Source organism: Triticum urartu, chromosome 6A (assembly GCF_056163025.1).
Source record: "Triticum urartu cultivar PI428250 chromosome 6A, HENAU_Tu73, whole genome shotgun sequence".
NCBI lineage: Eukaryota > Viridiplantae > Streptophyta > Magnoliopsida > Poales > Poaceae > Triticum > Triticum urartu.
Window position 1 is genome coordinate 2,326,679 of NC_141878.1, and position 16,521 is coordinate 2,343,199.

The 16,521-nt window shown below is 44.5% G+C and overlaps 1 protein-coding gene and 1 pseudogene across 1 annotated transcript; both read right to left on the reverse strand.

Moving 5' to 3' along the window:
• Positions 1-6,971: 6,971 nt before the first annotated feature.
• On the reverse strand, positions 6,972-8,462 carry LOC147962927 (SKP1-like protein 1). Its single transcript, XM_087527659.1, has 2 exons — positions 7,952-8,462; positions 6,972-7,332 (listed from the first exon to the last, which is right to left on the reverse strand). The coding sequence occupies exons 1-2, from the start codon at positions 8,303-8,305 to the stop codon at positions 7,159-7,161; spliced, it is 528 nt and encodes a 175-aa protein (XP_087383785.1). The 5' UTR covers positions 8,306-8,462; the 3' UTR covers positions 6,972-7,158.
• Positions 8,463-10,884: 2,422 nt separating this feature from the next.
• LOC147962928 (uncharacterized) lies at positions 10,885-14,299 on the reverse strand (annotated as a pseudogene).
• Between the last annotated feature and the right edge of the window lie 2,222 nt (positions 14,300-16,521).

Below are 16,521 nucleotides of genomic sequence, written 5' to 3' on the forward strand. Positions count from 1 at the left end.
GCGCCGGCGTCCCATGGAACACGGGCAGGCCGGATGGGGGAGAACACGCCGTACAGGGGGGAGGGCGCCAGATCTGGTGCCGTCGCCCTCGTCCTCCGAGATTCCGCCGCCCGCGCAGCCAGGAACGCCGGAACCAAACGCCCGCACCACCGCCCGCCGCTAAGCCGGTGATGCCTCACCAGATGGGCCACCGCCCCAGATCCGAAGCCCCCCGCGGAAGCAGAGCAGCAGCTGGCCCCGCCGCCACCTTCCTTGGCGGCGCCCCGGACTTGCCCGGAGACCGCCTCTGGCGGCGGCGAGGAGAGGTGGGGGTGGAAGAGGGCTGGGCACGGCTAGGGTTGGCGGCGGCGAGGAGAGGTGGGGGCCCTCACATACATCCGTATGTTGTAGTCCATTTAAAATGTCTAGAAAGACAAATATTTTGGAATGGAGGGAATAGTTGTTTACTTGGTGGTGTACACGCTTGCCTGCCATGTGCGTGCTGCAAGTGCTGGTCTAGCAGTGGCTGGTTAGTAGGACATCGTGGATCAGCATTATCAGCATCATCATCATGGCAAACGACCGATGACCACCAAAGTAACGCAGAGTTTTCCAGGGAGAATGTCGACCATATCTTTGGTCAGCATTGGCTGTCTGCCATCAGTTCAAAAGGTTGGTCAGCAAAGGAGGTGTAACTGCAAAAATGGAAAAGAAGTAGTATTGTTGGACTAGCGCATTAATTGAAGAGAAAAAAAAAAGCCTTTCCAGTAAATGTTGCTGCCTGCGCACAGATCAATACCTATCTCTTTTTTCTCTCTCATTTTATTATGATCTGTACGCTTTTAGTTCCGAGTAATGGCACTGGGAGGCCGCCTGGGTTATTTCATTGTATGATCTTCTTAAAAAAAATTAGGTCAATGCGCCTGCATTGGTTCACGAGTGCTAGTTTTTATAACTCAGCGCTAGTCCAACAATCATACTGTGCTAATATTCCCAGAAATACTGTGGACTGCACTCATGCATGGCTGTCCGTCTTTCGATTTCGTAGCATGTGTGTGTGTAGGTTTGGTTTGTGCCTCCACAATCGCTTTGCTGCTGCTACTGTCATGGACTCATGGTAATTATGGGGTCCTTGTTGTTTGATTTACCAAGCAGCCCCATAGTGTTCTTATGAGTGTAGTGCGTGGCCAACAACCGGTAGTGTTGGAACTTGAAAGCACTGATGAGGTCAGGTATAGCATTTGCGCCTTCCACACCGAGGGAAAAGGCTTCTTAGTTGGGTTGGCTCAGTTCCCACTTGTAGGGGTAAAAATCAATTAATGGAACATATATGTCCCGATTTTCCCACTATCCATGTCTGGTTTTGACTTCGACGCACGGGATTCTGACCCGACTGAACATTCTAGCATGTAGAGATCTTTTCGCGAATACGCAGAACTTGTGTACGATTTCATTGATAGAAGGAAATATAATTTAGTACAATAGAATACAACACATGGCATGAATAGAGAAAGGCGTGGACATGGCACCCGGAGCAGAAACACAAGGGATCTCGGCCCACAGAGAAGAATACAACACAACAAAATCCACCAATCCTGAAACTAGAGGGGCATGCCGAACTAGCATTACATCCAACATCTCCAAAAGCAACACCAGGGACGCCGCGAGCAAGTAAGATAGCGCATACAAGATGGTGAACGACGCCGTGATGCTGCCACCACTAGTAGAAAACAGGGTTTTGGTCATAGCTCAATACACACATTAGTCCCGGTTCGAGCAGCTAAAGGCATTAGTCCCGGTTTAAATGAGCCCTTTAGTCCCGGTTTGGGACACGAACCGGGACTAAAGGGTGCGATGCCCTTTAGTCCCGGTTCGTGTCTCAAACCGGGACTAAATATTAGATCTTTAGTCCCGGGACTAAAGGGCATGATGCTCTTTAGTCCTGGTTCGTGTGTCAAACGGGGACTAAAGGGGTTTGTGTCTCAAACTCTACCCCCCCTATCGCCATTTCAGTTAATAAAAACAAAAGAAAATGATAAAAACTTCAAAAAATAAAATCCTTCGAGATGTAGTTATATTACTACACCTACTAGTTAGGAAAATTAAAAAACTTAAATTTGGACATGTTTTGCAAAAAGGTGTTATGAAAAAGTAAAATTGCTGTAACTTTTGCATACGATGTCGGAAAAAACGTATAATATATCAAATTGCCGTTTTGCAATTTTTTAGAATCCTCAAATTCTAAAAGGAAAAAAAGTTATGCTCAAATTTCAGTTTTTTTGAATTTTGGTTAAATCTGCTCAAACTATGGTCAAACTACTTATTCAAGAAGTATTAGTGGTACTAAATAATTATTCAAGAATATTAGTGTTACTAAATAATTGTTTTAGTTTTTTTGAATTTTGGTCAAATCTGGTCAAACTTTGGTTAAACTATGGTCAAACTACTTATTCAAGAAATATTAGTGTTACTAAATAATTATTGTTTTTTAGAATAATAGTTTCAAACTCAAACAGTGAAACATGTGACTTCATGCTCAAGCTAAAATCCTGAGGGTTAATAGTATTGACATCTTACTATTGTTAGGAAAATAACAAGTGCAGACTTGGAAACGAGGGGGAATAGAACCCGAAAGTTAAGGATGCTCAGGCTGGAGTAGTGAGAGGATGGGTGACTAGCTGGGAAGTTAGATGATGAGGGGTGATTGAAGATTAGAGGTTAAATGAGGGGTGATTAAAGATTAGAGGTTAAATGAGGGGAGATTAAATTGTAAAAAAATTCAGATATTTGAAAATTGAGAATTAAAAAAAATCAAAAAAAAGTTCATGAAATTTCCTTTAGTGCCGGTTGGTGTTACCAACTAGGACTAAAGCAGGTGGAGCTCTAGATAGTGGACACGTGGAGGGCCTTTAGTCCCGGTTCGTAACAGCACCGGGCTAAAGGGGGGCCCTTTAGTACGGACCCTTTACTCCTGGTTCCAGAACAAGGACTAAAGGCCCTCTGGAACCGGGACAAATGGGCCTTTTTCTACTAGTGCACCATCTAATCCAAAGAAACAGATCTAGGGTTTCCCCCGATGCTTGAAGTGGGGCACGAATCAAAGCCATGGCAACGCCTCCAAGAAGGGGAACGATACCCGCGAGTGTCGCCGCTGCCAGCAACGGCATGCCGTGCAGAGAATTCGCTCTGGCCTAAGTCCAAGCGAGGTCGCTGGTTGAGACCGCCGCCATAGAAGGAAGGGGTGGGGTTGTGCACTACAAAAAAATACACTTCCGTGATGACACGTGTTTGTCACAGTAGGTCGTGTTTTTTGTCATGCATGTACATCCATGACAAATTTATGACAGAATCAAGATAGTCATACCTGTGCTCTCGTAGAAGTGTTCCATGACATTACCAAAATTATCATCACGGAAGTGTCCACTTCCATGACGATAAATCGCGCGTCACAGAAGTGCTTTCGTCAAGGGTGACCGACACGTGGCATCCACCGTAACGGAACGCCGTTAAGCTATCGGGTCGGGTTTTGGATCCGATAACCCGTTAACAGCCCCGACCAATGGGAAATTTCCACGTGTAAAATTCTTATTGGCCGGATGAAACACGTGTCAGCCCGTCAGTGGGTCAGATAGGCGCCGATGATATGTCGACACATGGCACGGCCCAACAGAGTCCCATTCCCATGAAAAGGCCGGCCCGTTTGACTTGGTCAAAAGGTGGCGGGCCGGCCCATGGAAAGCCTGTTAACGGCCTGTTCGCATATAGCCCATTTACAGCCCGCTAACCCAAGGCCCGTTACGCCCTATCCGAATTAGGCCCAGTAGCGTCATCTGGGCCATCCAATATGATTCCATCCCGTTTTCACTTATGGCCCATGTATGGCCCAGGACGTCTTTCGGCCCATATGAGGCCCTATGTAACTCTTGGCCTATTAATGGCCTGTGGTGAAACTGGCCCGTAATGAACGGTGTATCACATTACACCCATTAACGGCCCGTGGTGAAACTGGTCCCTAATGAACAGTGTATCACTTTATACCCATTAACGACCCGTTATTTCGTTGGGCTGTTTCCAGCCCATGTTATCTTTTGGCCTTCTCAGAGCCCATTTATTCTTGGGCTCATTTCCAGCATTCGTTTACTTATGGCCCGTTACTGTCGTTTTCTGCTTGTTTGCAAATTTAGCCCGTGGTTACGGTCGGCCCGTTTGTGGTCCGTTAATACGTTGGGCCATTTTCATAGCGTCATCAAATACGGCCTATTAACGATGGCCCGTTACGGTCGGCCCATGAACGGACGATTCCAACTCTAGCCCGTTTACGGCCATAATGCAGCCTGTTATTGGCCCATGTTTGGCCAATCGATCATACGGCCCGTATAAGGCCCATTGATGATACGACCCGTAGAAGGCCCATTGTTTCTACGGCCCGTAGAAGGCCTACTGTTTCTACGGCCCGTAGAAGGCCCACTGTTTCTACCGCCCGTAGGAGGCCCAGTGTCACTACAGTAAATATTAGCCCATGGTTATTGTGGCCTAGTTTTAAAAAATAGGTTATTGCAGCCACTAGCTAACCGCGGAAAAAGAACTGCAATGACTACAAGCAAACAAATAAACAAGACAATAAGGAAATAAATAAGCAAGCAACTAATGCTAGGATATCACGGCTATTACACATATTACATCCACTAGGCATCAAAGTTCGCCACCAGTGCAAATATAGGGAACAAAGCAGCATATCATATACACTGGCCGTCAAAATTGGCCACCAGTGCAAATAAATGCGGCAGCAAAACAAGAGCATAACTGAAACAACTTCAGAAGAGTTCAAGAAACGTTATCCTGGGTATCCACCATGCTGGCAATAAGCTTAGCCCATGTAGAAAACTGAATTGGACCGGGCTGAATCTTGTGCCACATCAGCTTGCCACGCTGGATGCCTACGTCGCCTGGGGAGGTTGCTAGTGACCAAAACGCCATAGTGGACATATTTTGGTCGTAAACGTCTTCGACCATTCCAGAAGAAAGGTCGCTATAGTCAGTTTACGACCGCCAGCTTTTGACCTTCTGTTTTTGGTCACAAAAAGGTCGCAAATGGAAATTTGTGACCTTTCAGTGACCAATAGTGGTGGTCACAAGTTGACATATTTCTTGTAGTGTGATTTCGATGTAGTTAGTACAAGGGGAAAGTAGTATGACATGCAGTTGGTATGGTTAAATCATACTTACAGTGTGTAAGGCCATATGTGTCCAAAAAGAGGCTGGTAAATTTACAATTCTATAAGATTGGTCATGTAATTAATTTCACTATCTTTGATAAGAAATTTGGTTTAACCATTCTGGGTATATACATACATTATTGAATGCAATCAGAAAATGCTCGTTAAATGAGTTCAACAACGTTGTCCATTCGAATGGGTTTATCTTGTGTTCAGGAGAATTTGGTCCTACTTTGATAAGTTAAGAAATTTATTGGCTAAGATCTTGGGTTATTTGTGTCGTAAGAGACACACTTGAAATCATTTTATAAATGTTACTATGAGTACCATGTATCTAAATAATCTCATATAATGGTTAAGTAATCCACATATAATAGTACCATGTGTTTAAGAAATAATAAGTAGCTCATTTAGAATCTAAGGTGAGAGTGCCTTAAAACTAACTTCCCCTATGGCACATGCGGTGCACATAAAATCTGATGAGTTCGGGAATTCTGCAACTTGTTAACCTGTGACCAACAGACTTTTTAACAATTTTCTAATCATCCCCAAACCAGGACGGCTAAGTCTATCAAGCCTAATATGTAATTTATTAATATTTATAAAATCATTGTGTACGCAACAATATTGAGTATGAACTGAAACATACATTCAATCAAATATTGTATCCGACCGATACGATATTGGACATCCTACTACATGTACTAGCACAAATATAGGCTAATAATATGTTAGGGTAATTAGGAGATTAACTGAGGTCTTGATATTATTGAAAAACATTTATTACGCAAACATATCATCAATGCAACGGAATTCACCATCATTTTATTGCACTAGATTTTTGGTTCTCCTTCAGATGAAGATTTTAGACTAATAATTTACTAGAATATTTTCTGGTTGTATATTTGCAAGTTTTACAATTTATCCCAATAAACTTATTTGACTTATTAATCAATTTGTGGTGTGGTTTGACCATATGTTTGAGGGGTTGGGAATCATAGGTATGATATTTATATAACCACACATTTGACAAACTTGAGAGTTATCATTGTGATGTTTTTAAAATGATTCATCCCATTAAGCAGTTAACTTGACGATTAATCCCTACTCATAGGGTCACCGAGTAGCCGACAAACTGATATATCATCCAATTGAGTGATTAAATGGTCGATTAACTTGCTGATTAGCCTATTAATCCCTTACTTGCGAGCCAACCGAGCAACTACCAGTTAACGATTTCCTCAACAATGATTGAGAGGTTATTCTGTCTTTGGTTGTCTTTTAGCCTCCGCTTTATTTTGGATTCCTCATGGTTCTATTTTGTGAACAATCAATTTCTTAGTATTCTCAGTATTAACAAGAATTTAAAATAATGGAATAGCACCCATTGGGTGAATATCATGATTTTAAGAAATTCCATGTTTGTTCATCATGATTTTAAGAAATTCTTTTGGAAGATCGACTTCCTCAGCCTAGGATAGTATCATGTCCCTTGTGCATGGTTGGCCCTGAAGCCGGTCTATCGTGTGGCTTCCCAGGATATGAGCCATCCATATTACCTTGTACCATAAATAACTTCTTATAAAAATTTTATGGGTATGTTCCGTTTCAAATGGTTTATGCAACATCATGTCATCTACCTTGAAGATAAAACATAAAGCATATTGACTTATTAAACAACTAAATTATGGGTTAAGATTGGCTAGAGAGAAAATGTTGCTTGACATGAGTGCTTCAGATGAATGGATAAATTAAGCTTAGGAAAATGCTAAGATGTTTGACAAGTGATGACCACTAACCACAATAACAAAAATTGTTCACGCAAGCATAAACACTGAATATATTAACTGACACCACCTCATAGACCCCAGTACAATTACAACCAATTAAAACAATGAGAGTGCATCTAAAAGGTTGAGATGGTGAATACTAAGCATTCATTCAACACGACCTCGATTCTCCTCTACTGAAATGCCCACTGGTTCTCCCTGCGGATCTTCTCCTCCTCCTCTGGCAAGTAGTCGTTCTTGATGTTGAAGAAATTACGGATCTCCTCTGAAGTTTTTCCCCTAATCATGTCGGCAGCAGTCTGGCAAGTTAGGTCCAACAACCCCTTGATCTTGAGGTAACTTGCTGCCTGAGGGGACAAAAAGAATCATACGGTGTCAGAGAGAAGCATTAGTCTATAATGGCTATAGTACATAAATAATTAGATAGATTTTCTTGCATTAAGATGTGTTACAAGCCAATAAAACACAAAACAACACATGAAGTCACCTATCGTGCAAGAGAGAAGCATTAATATATGTAGCAAAAGCATAAAACCATATATTTTTATGAGTAGTCTGATGTTTCCGCACGTTAATAATTTACAATTTGTTGGCACAATGATAGTGCATCTAGTAAGTTCACACTGATCATAATAAAGCTTCCTAGGTGACGCATAACAATGATATACACATGTCAGTGAAACATATCAGACCACAAGATGATGTCCTAACCTATTTACTAGGATTTTGTATGGCCGTCCAATGTGTGTACTTCGCTAATAAAGCACAATCATGTATAATCTAAACCTAATCTAGTCCATTCGAATCGAATTGAATCTACCTTGATGGTTGTACGAGGAGTCCGTCAAATCTAATATAAATATTAGCAAGACGCGCAAGCACAATATCGATCCGAGTGCCAGAAGGGGAACATCAAGAAAAAGTAGATCTAGATAAAGAAAATGTTCGAATCAGAGGATATAATACCTGGATGAGGTCGAAGAGGGTGGCACGGTTGACCTTGATGAATTTTGCGTCCCAGATCTTGAGGTCCTCTGCTAGGGCGGTGGGAGCCACGGTGTTAGACGCAGCGGCACCGAGGGATCCAGTGGCGACGTTGCCTGGCTTGGCCAGGACATGTTTGTTGCAGTACTCGATGACCTTGGAGAGGATCTCGGAGTTGATGTTGGGGATCGGGATGGCTTTTTCAGCGCAGTCATCCTCAATCATGTGGCGGATGGTCTGCGATTCCATGGCGACCACCTCCTCCACCTCAAACTCCTCACCGTCGGACGACTTGAGCATGATCATTTTCTTCTCGCCTGTGTCCGAGGTCGCCATCACTGTTGGATCTGGGATTGGGGTGGGGGCGGATGAATTTGGGATTGGGGAAACCCTAGAAACGCAGCGGCGGCCGCAGAGGAGAGGAAAGATTTGGTTGTTGCGGGATGGCCGAGCTAGGATCCAGGGGAATTTATTTATTGAGGCGGGGCAACGCGTGATTGGAAATCTATCTATCGTACATCACAAGGAAACGAAGCCAAGTATTACCAAACCAAATCGAATAAAATTTGGATAGAATTTATTTCATGAGATACGCAGGAGCAGGGGTCCGAGCACACTTTCAACCGTCCGATCTAATATGTAGCGCACACAAGGCTAGCGGTGGCACTTTTACAAAGAGAATGCTACCACTCCGCTATTGGCTTTTGCACAAAACCCCTTTGTCTCTCCCATGCAACCAAATCCCTCCCCGGCCTCCTCCAGCCAGCCACGGATCCTGATCTAGCATGGAGGTGTCACAGCATTAGAATATTGCCAGCAAATAGTTGCATCTAGAATCATCATGCATCATGTTTAAATTCAAGAAATTAGAATTGAGGGAAATTTTCAAAGCCTCAAATTAAATAAAAGGGAAAAGCACCCTAAAATACAATTAATGATTCCAGAAATTCCTTCATTGATGTTCGGTAATTTGGGCAAGGGTTTTGATCCAATCCAAAAACAGTGAACATTTTCAAGGAATTAATTGGGATTTGAATTTAAATAAATATTCGATTTGAGTTTATGTGCATTTGGCTAGGTCCACTTTGGCAACATATATATTTCAGAGAAGTTTGGCACTGGTTTTTATTTTTTTATATATTTTAAATCATTGGCAATGATTCAAATAAAAACCAAAAAGCAAAAAACAGAAGAGAAAGGGAAAAGGAAAGAAGAAACCTGGCTTATCTGGCCCAGCAACCGGTCCACTCCTCATTTCCTTGTCTGGCCCTGCTGCTAGGAGGACGACAACATCCTCGTCTGGCCCTGCTGCTACAGTGCTATTGCAACATTGGGATGTTTTTAAATTACATTTTTTTCCTCATATGATCACAAAAGCAATGATAGTTAGTTGTACTTGTACAAACAAATGCTCTTCAGATTCACATCCTCCTATTTACATATCTCGTACCTGTACCACATTTTACTACAGGAATTAATAGATGATGAATGGTACTGATGCTTTCTACTCTTTGATTTCTGATTATCTTTTGGACAAACTGATTTATTTTTCTGATGATCAGATTTTGGGCAGGCTCCTTGTGCTGTAAATTCTATCTGTCTGTGGACATGGAATGTATATACTCTGTTAACAAGCAGCCTGAGTGTACTACCTCAAGATAGAAACCAAGCACTCGGAGATTCTATCTTTATGTATATATCTAGGAGGGAGCGTTGCTGACGACTTTAGTTTGTACTACATTTAGTAATTAATGAATGAAGGATCTGTTTATTTAGTGTTCTTGATCTCATCTGATGTACTACATTTTTATAATACAAACAAATAGAATCGTGTCATTTTGCTTAGAAAAAATAGGAATGAAAAAAGAACTTCTGAAAGTCTAAAGCTCTCCCTTCCTTGGCCTCCGCCGCCGCGCCCGTGTCTGTCCCTTCCGCACGCAGCGGCAGCGGCGGAGATGGCAGCAGCAGCAACACACAGCAGCAACGGCGGCGACAGCAGTAGTCACGATACAGAGAAGACAAAGAGTGAAGAAGAAGCTAACATGTTGGCCCCACCCGGTCATAACGGTCAACTTAACTGTTTACGTAACAGTGTTGACTTTTTTTGCCATGTGGAACTGACGAGCGGGCCTTCCATGTCATAAACTGACTTCTGAAACTCTCTACAACATGAAGCATGAAGCAATATTGGCTGTATATGTACAGTTTTTGGGAATGGGCTTGATTTCTGAAACTCTCTGCATTCATCCATCTGGTTGACAACCTTGGTACAAGTTTTTTTCGGATGGAGGAAGTATGATGCTAATTGGTTCGCTGCCGCCAAAGTTTGGCATTGCCAATATTTGGCAAAACCAAAAGTTGCCAAATTTTTAGACTTGGGCAAGAACCAATTGGTAGCCAACCAACTGAGAGCCAAAATTTTAGACTTGCCAACAATTGGCACCAAACCAATTAGGCTCTATATGCACTGCCATGACAAATGATAAATAGATTAGAAGTTTATCTCAAAAAATATATTAATTTGGTTAGGAGGGAGTACCATTTTTCCTTTGCCACGTCACGATTCGTTCTGTTTCTCTGTCTGCTCAGCCGACCCGAAAGAACATCCCCACTCCCCCGCCGCCGCCGTGCGAGGGATCTCCGGCGACCGGAGTCCCTTGCCCCTAGGACACATCGACCTTCTTCACCTGCGACCTCGCCGGCCTGCCCTGCCTAGCCTGCGACTAAGCCGGACGGCAGTCAAGGTCGCCGCACCAACTAAAGGTGCTTGGAAAAAATAAGAATAAGAAAAGAAAAAAGAACTTCTCAAACTCTCTAGAACTACAAGTCTACTAATTTAATTGAAGCTTGAGCTAATAATATAGCTTGTATGATTACACTTTTGAAAATGGAAAACAATTACACTGCTTGATTTCTGAAACTCCCTCCTTCAACTTGCTCTAGTGCCATTACTACAGAACCCCATGGTTGTGCATTTATTTAATACAATTGTAGAGCAACATAGCCTTGAGAACGATTATGAATTGAAATGATACATAATTTTATTATTATGAAAGATCATGTCTTGTACCAGCTTGTTTATTAAAAAATGTTCTGAATTTCTCGAGTCAAGGCCTCTCTTTCTGCTCCGTGCTCGCCTGTAAATTTCAGGTACGTATCTCTGATTGCGTGCATCTCGGCCGCTGCATCTCTTGTCAATGCTCGGTCTCGAGGTTGTTCCTTAGAGCAGGATATGCCAAGCCTGAAGACCGAGATCAAGCACTCCTCGATTCTGATATTTGCAGTGTTATCATGTTGTCCGCCATGCAGCCACATTGTTGGGTCAGCTATCTCAAAGGTTCTGTCTTGAAGAGCATCCTCGACAAACCTGTGCAGATCCAACGAATCTCTGAACATGCCTTCTGTTGGGCTCCTTCCGGTAAACATCTCAAGCAGTAATATGCCAAGACTATAAATGTCACCGGCTGTCGAGACTGAAGAGCCTTCACCGTATTCTGCAATTATGCAAAGTTCTGTGGTTAGGACGAGATATTCAAGTGAAAAGTAAAATACAAAGTTAGAATTGTTTCAGTCACCTGGAGCAACATAGCCTATGGAACCTTTAATTCCAGTTGAGCTATATGAAGTTTGCATCCCCTCGCTTGTACTTTCTTGAAGGATCCTTGATATGCCAAAGTCTCCAACTCGTGCGCTCATGTCTTCAGCAAGAAGAATGTTGCTTGGCTTAAGATCGCAATGGATCACTAATGGTTGACAGTAGTTGTGTAGATATTCTACAGCGTCGACAATATCGACAGCAATATGAAACCTCTGGGCAAGGCTGAGTGTGTTGTCTATTGTGGGCTCTTGAGATTTTGGATGAAGCCAACCATCCAAGTTACCGTTGGGCATGAACTCAAAAACCAATGCCTTGAACTCTTGACCTTGGTGGTTGATGCTTGAACAAGAAGTAATGATCTTAATGAGACAACGGTGTCGTATCCTTCTCATTGCCTCACACTCAGTCTCAAAACTCTTGGAATACCTAGATTCACCATGATTAAATACCTTTACAGCCAAAGTTCTTTCTTCAGTGTCCAAAGCACACTTATAAACTGCACCATAACTTCCTCTCCCAAGCAAGTTGGCTTCCGAAAATCCGTTATTTCCTCTCAGTAGTTCATGATAGGGGATTCTCTTATAATGGCCATCAACAATTGAATTTTGTGTTAATGTCTTCTGGCTTGGTTTGAGCTTCTTGCAAAGTATCCAAACAAGAAGAATAACTGAAAATGACAGAAAGATTGCTCCAGCTATCGCTAGAGAAATTACAAGATACTTAGGCATCTTTTTTTTGTTCTTGCTTAAGGGGCTTGTGGAGCATGGAGCCAAGTGAAGTTGAAGTATACCACCACACAAATTAACATTCCCAGCAACCCTTAAGTAAGTGATGTTTCTGAAAACACCTTCATCTGGCACCTCACCTTGCAAATTATTGAAGGATACATCCAATATAGTCAATAATGTCAAATTCTGTAGAGCTAACGGGATTGACCCTGTCAATTTGTTATGTGCTAGGTACAGTTCCTGTAGGTTCCTAATATTGCCAAGGGCATGAGGAATACTACCATAAAACTTATTCATGGTCGGGTTCAACCTACTGAGCCCCTTTATATTTGTCAGAGACTGAGGTATGCTTCCGTCAAACGAATTGTTGTCTAATAATAACCATTCCAACACTATGCAATTCTGAAGATTATCGGGTATCTTACCAGACAATTGGTTACCTGATAGAATCAGTAGGTTAAGGTTTGTCAAGCTACCAACTTCATCAGGAAGAGGTCCTGAAAGGGAATTGTATGACAAGTCCAAACGCCATGAAAGGGCGGGTAATTTGAAGATCTCTGTGGGTATTGACCCGTTAAGATGGTAATTGTAGGACAAATCTAGTGCAAAAAGATTTTTCAAATCCCCTAGGCTTGTCGGAATTGGTCCCTCCATGTTTCCATTGTATGCATAAAGGATAGTCAACAGTGATAGGTTCCCTAGCGAGGATGGTATGAGGCCGGACAAGCTATTATTGTATAAGCCTAGCTCGACCAAGTTCCCTAGCTTACCAATGCTCTCTGGAATCACTCCAGATATGGAAGTATTTGCTATCAAATGTATTTCCAGACCAATCAAATTGCTGATATTTGCAGGAATGCTCCCGGAGATGCTATTGTCCGCCAAGTGTAACCACTGGAGGGTCGTTGAAAGGTTCATAATTGAACTGGGATTAGATGCTGTCCTCCAAAAGGATTAGAGCTCAGTGCCAATAGCTGCAGTAGGCTACAATTTGCCAAAGAAATTATGAATTCCCACCCCTTCTTGTCGTTTGCTTCAAGCTTATTGTCAGCCAAGTTCACTTCTTGGAGAGCTCCATGCTCTCCCAACATGGGAGGCACGTACCCACTAAATTTATTTGTATAAACATGTAGTTCTGTGAGATGACATATTGGATAGTGATGGAGGGAGGACTCCAGTGAAGTGGTTAGAAGCTAAGCTTAAAACTTTCATCTTGCGGAACTTGTTACCGATATCATCCAAAATACTTCCGTCTAGCATATTTCCTGCTACATAAAAGAATTCCAGCGATGAACAGTTGTAGAGAGAATGTGGAATCATACCAATGAGATGGTTAAGGACGACACTGAAAGTTATCATGCTCTGGATGCTTCCGAGGCCTGATGGGATTGAGCCCACGAGCTGGTTAGTGCCGAGATCGAGGTCTTGTAGATGAGACAGATTGCTAAGTGACCCGGGGATAAGCCCTGTGAAGTTGTTGTTTCTCAATGAGATCACTGCGAGGGACGTGAGCTTTGCGCCGAAGACATCCGGGATGGGCCCCTCAAGCTTGTTGTATCCCAGTCTCATTTCGGTCATGCTGGAGCAGGAGCTCAGGTTCATTGGGAATGTGCCAGAGAAGGAGTTCTTGAGCAAGTAGAGCCTCTGTAGGTGGCGGAGGCGACCAAGGCTCGCAGGAATCTTCCCGTGTAGCGAGTTGAAGCTCAGATCGAGCGTCCGCAGGAACGTGAGGTTCCCGATGGCCGGGGAGAGTGCTCCGACAAGCCCGGTGCCATTCAATCTCGGCGCCACCACCCGCTCCGGCCTCCGGTGGCTGCACGCCACACCTTTGCAGCTGCAGTAGCTGGCACTGCTGTTCCAGGAGGCCAGCGAGCCACCATGGCGGAGTTGCGCTTTGAAAGCAAGAAACGTGGCCTGGTCGCTGGCGGTCTCCATGCCGGTCATCGGGGCGGCTAGAAATGAGCATAGGAAGCTCATGGCGATGACACTCACTGCGATCGCCCTCATTGCCATGCTATTCTTGGTTTGGTTGCCAGGTTAGCATTTGCCTGTTCTATATATATGTATTTCCTCCGTTCATAAATATTTGTCTTTCTAGAGATTTCATCAAGTGACTACATAGGGTGCAAAATGAGTGAATCTATACTCTCAAATACGTTCACATACATCCGTAATTTTTTTTAGAAAAGGAGGATCACCCCGACCTCTGCATCTGATTGATGCATGCAGCCACTTTATTAATTATTCTCAGAGACCATACAAAGCATTACATCAGTATAAGCCTGGAACCACCATCCTGGCGACACCTGTCGCTACTCCTATCCCCTTGATGCAGGGGTGCCGAATGTCCGAGCCTAATACCAAACAGACATTGCACCAAAACCTAACATCTAAAGCCGGATGCCCCATCCCAGCCACATACCGGTAATGGGTCACACACCGGTCTGGCGCACTCACCGAAACTACCGCCGCCGTCATCCACAGGTACCGACTCAAAGACCTTGTCAGGTCAACTGCCAACGCCACCATGGCGCCAGACAGCGCCACCGCCTTGCAGAGCAGAAAGATACAATGGCGATTGAAAGCAAGAGCTAGGACGAGGAGCCCACCGCTGCCACCACCCGCACCCCAACAGTGCCCACCGACCACCAAGCTCCCTATACGGCGCCTTCAAGAAGGATACGACGCCGATGGCGCCGCCGCCGCCCAACAAAGTTGGGGCTTTCGCCCGGGAGAACTAGGGGAAGGGGGAGTGGGTGGATCAGACCTGTCAGACGCCTCCAAGGAGGGATACTGTGCCCTCAGGCGTCGCCGTCGACGCAGCCAACCATGGTCGGCCATGGCTTTCGCCCGGACTGGATTCCCCACCACTAGCACCACCAGCGCCGGCGTCCCATGGAACACGGGCAGGCCGGATGGGGGAGAACACGCCGTACAGGGGGGAGGGCGCCAGATCTGGTGCCGTCGCCCTCGTCCTCCGAGATTCCGCCGCCCGCGCAGCCAGGAACGCCGGAACCAAACGCCCGCACCACCGCCCGCCGCTAAGCCGGTGATGCCTCACCAGATGGGCCACCGCCCCAGATCCGAAGCCCCCCGCGGAAGCAGAGCAGCAGCTGGCCCCGCCGCCACCTTCCTTGGCGGCGCCCCGGACTTGCCCGGAGACCGCCTCTGGCGGCGGCGAGGAGAGGTGGGGGTGGAAGAGGGCTGGGCACGGCTAGGGTTGGCGGCGGCGAGGAGAGGTGGGGGCCCTCACATACATCCGTATGTTGTAGTCCATTTGAAATGTCTAGAAAGACAAATATTTTGGAATGGAGGGAATAGTTGTTTACTTGGTGGTGTACACGCTTGCCTGCCATGTGCGTGCTGCAAGTGCTGGTCTAGCAGTGGCTGGTTAGTAGGACATCGTGGATCAGCATTATCAGCATCATCATCATGGCAAACGACCGATGACCACCAAAGTAACGCAGAGTTTTCCAGGGAGAATGTCGACCATATCTTTGGTCAGCATTGGCTGTCTGCCATCAGTTCAAAAGGTTGGTCAGCAAAGGAGGTGTAACTGCAAAAATGGAAAAGAAGTAGTATTGTTGGACTAGCGCATTAATTGAAGAGAAAAAAAAAAGCCTTTCCAGTAAATGTTGCTGCCTGCGCACAGATCAATACCTATCTCTTTTTTCTCTCTCATTTTATTATGATCTGTACGCTTTTAGTTCCGAGTAATGGCACTGGGAGGCCGCCTGGGTTATTTCATTGTATGATCTTCTTAAAAAAAATTAGGTCAATGCGCCTGCATTGGTTCACGAGTGCTAGTTTTTATAACTCAGCGCTAGTCCAACAATCATACTGTGCTAATATTCCCAGAAATACTGTGGACTGCACTCATGCATGGCTGTCCGTCTTTCGATTTCGTAGCATGTGTGTGTGTAGGTTTGGTTTGTGCCTCCACAATCGCTTTGCTGCTGCTACTGTCATGGACTCATGGTAATTATGGGGTCCTTGTTGTTTGATTTACCAAGCAGCCCCATAGTGTTCTTATGAGTGTAGTGCGTGGCCAACAACCGGTAGTGTTGGAACTTGAAAGCACTGATGAGGTCAGGTATAGCATTTGCGCCTTCCACACCGAGGGAAAAGGCTTCTTAGTTGGGTTGGCTCAGTTCCCACTTGTAGGGGTAAAAATCAATTAATGGAACATATATGTCCCGATTTTCCCACTATCCATGTCTGGTTTT

Coding starts and splice junctions, on each gene's coding strand:
- LOC147962927 (XM_087527659.1), bottom strand. CDS start 8,305: ATGGCGACCTCGGACACAGGCGAGAAGAAAATGATCATGCTCAAGTCG. Junction 7,333..7,951: donor CCCTCTTCGACCTCATCCAG/GTATTATATCCT, acceptor TTGTCCCCTCAG/GCAGCAAGTTACCTCAAGAT.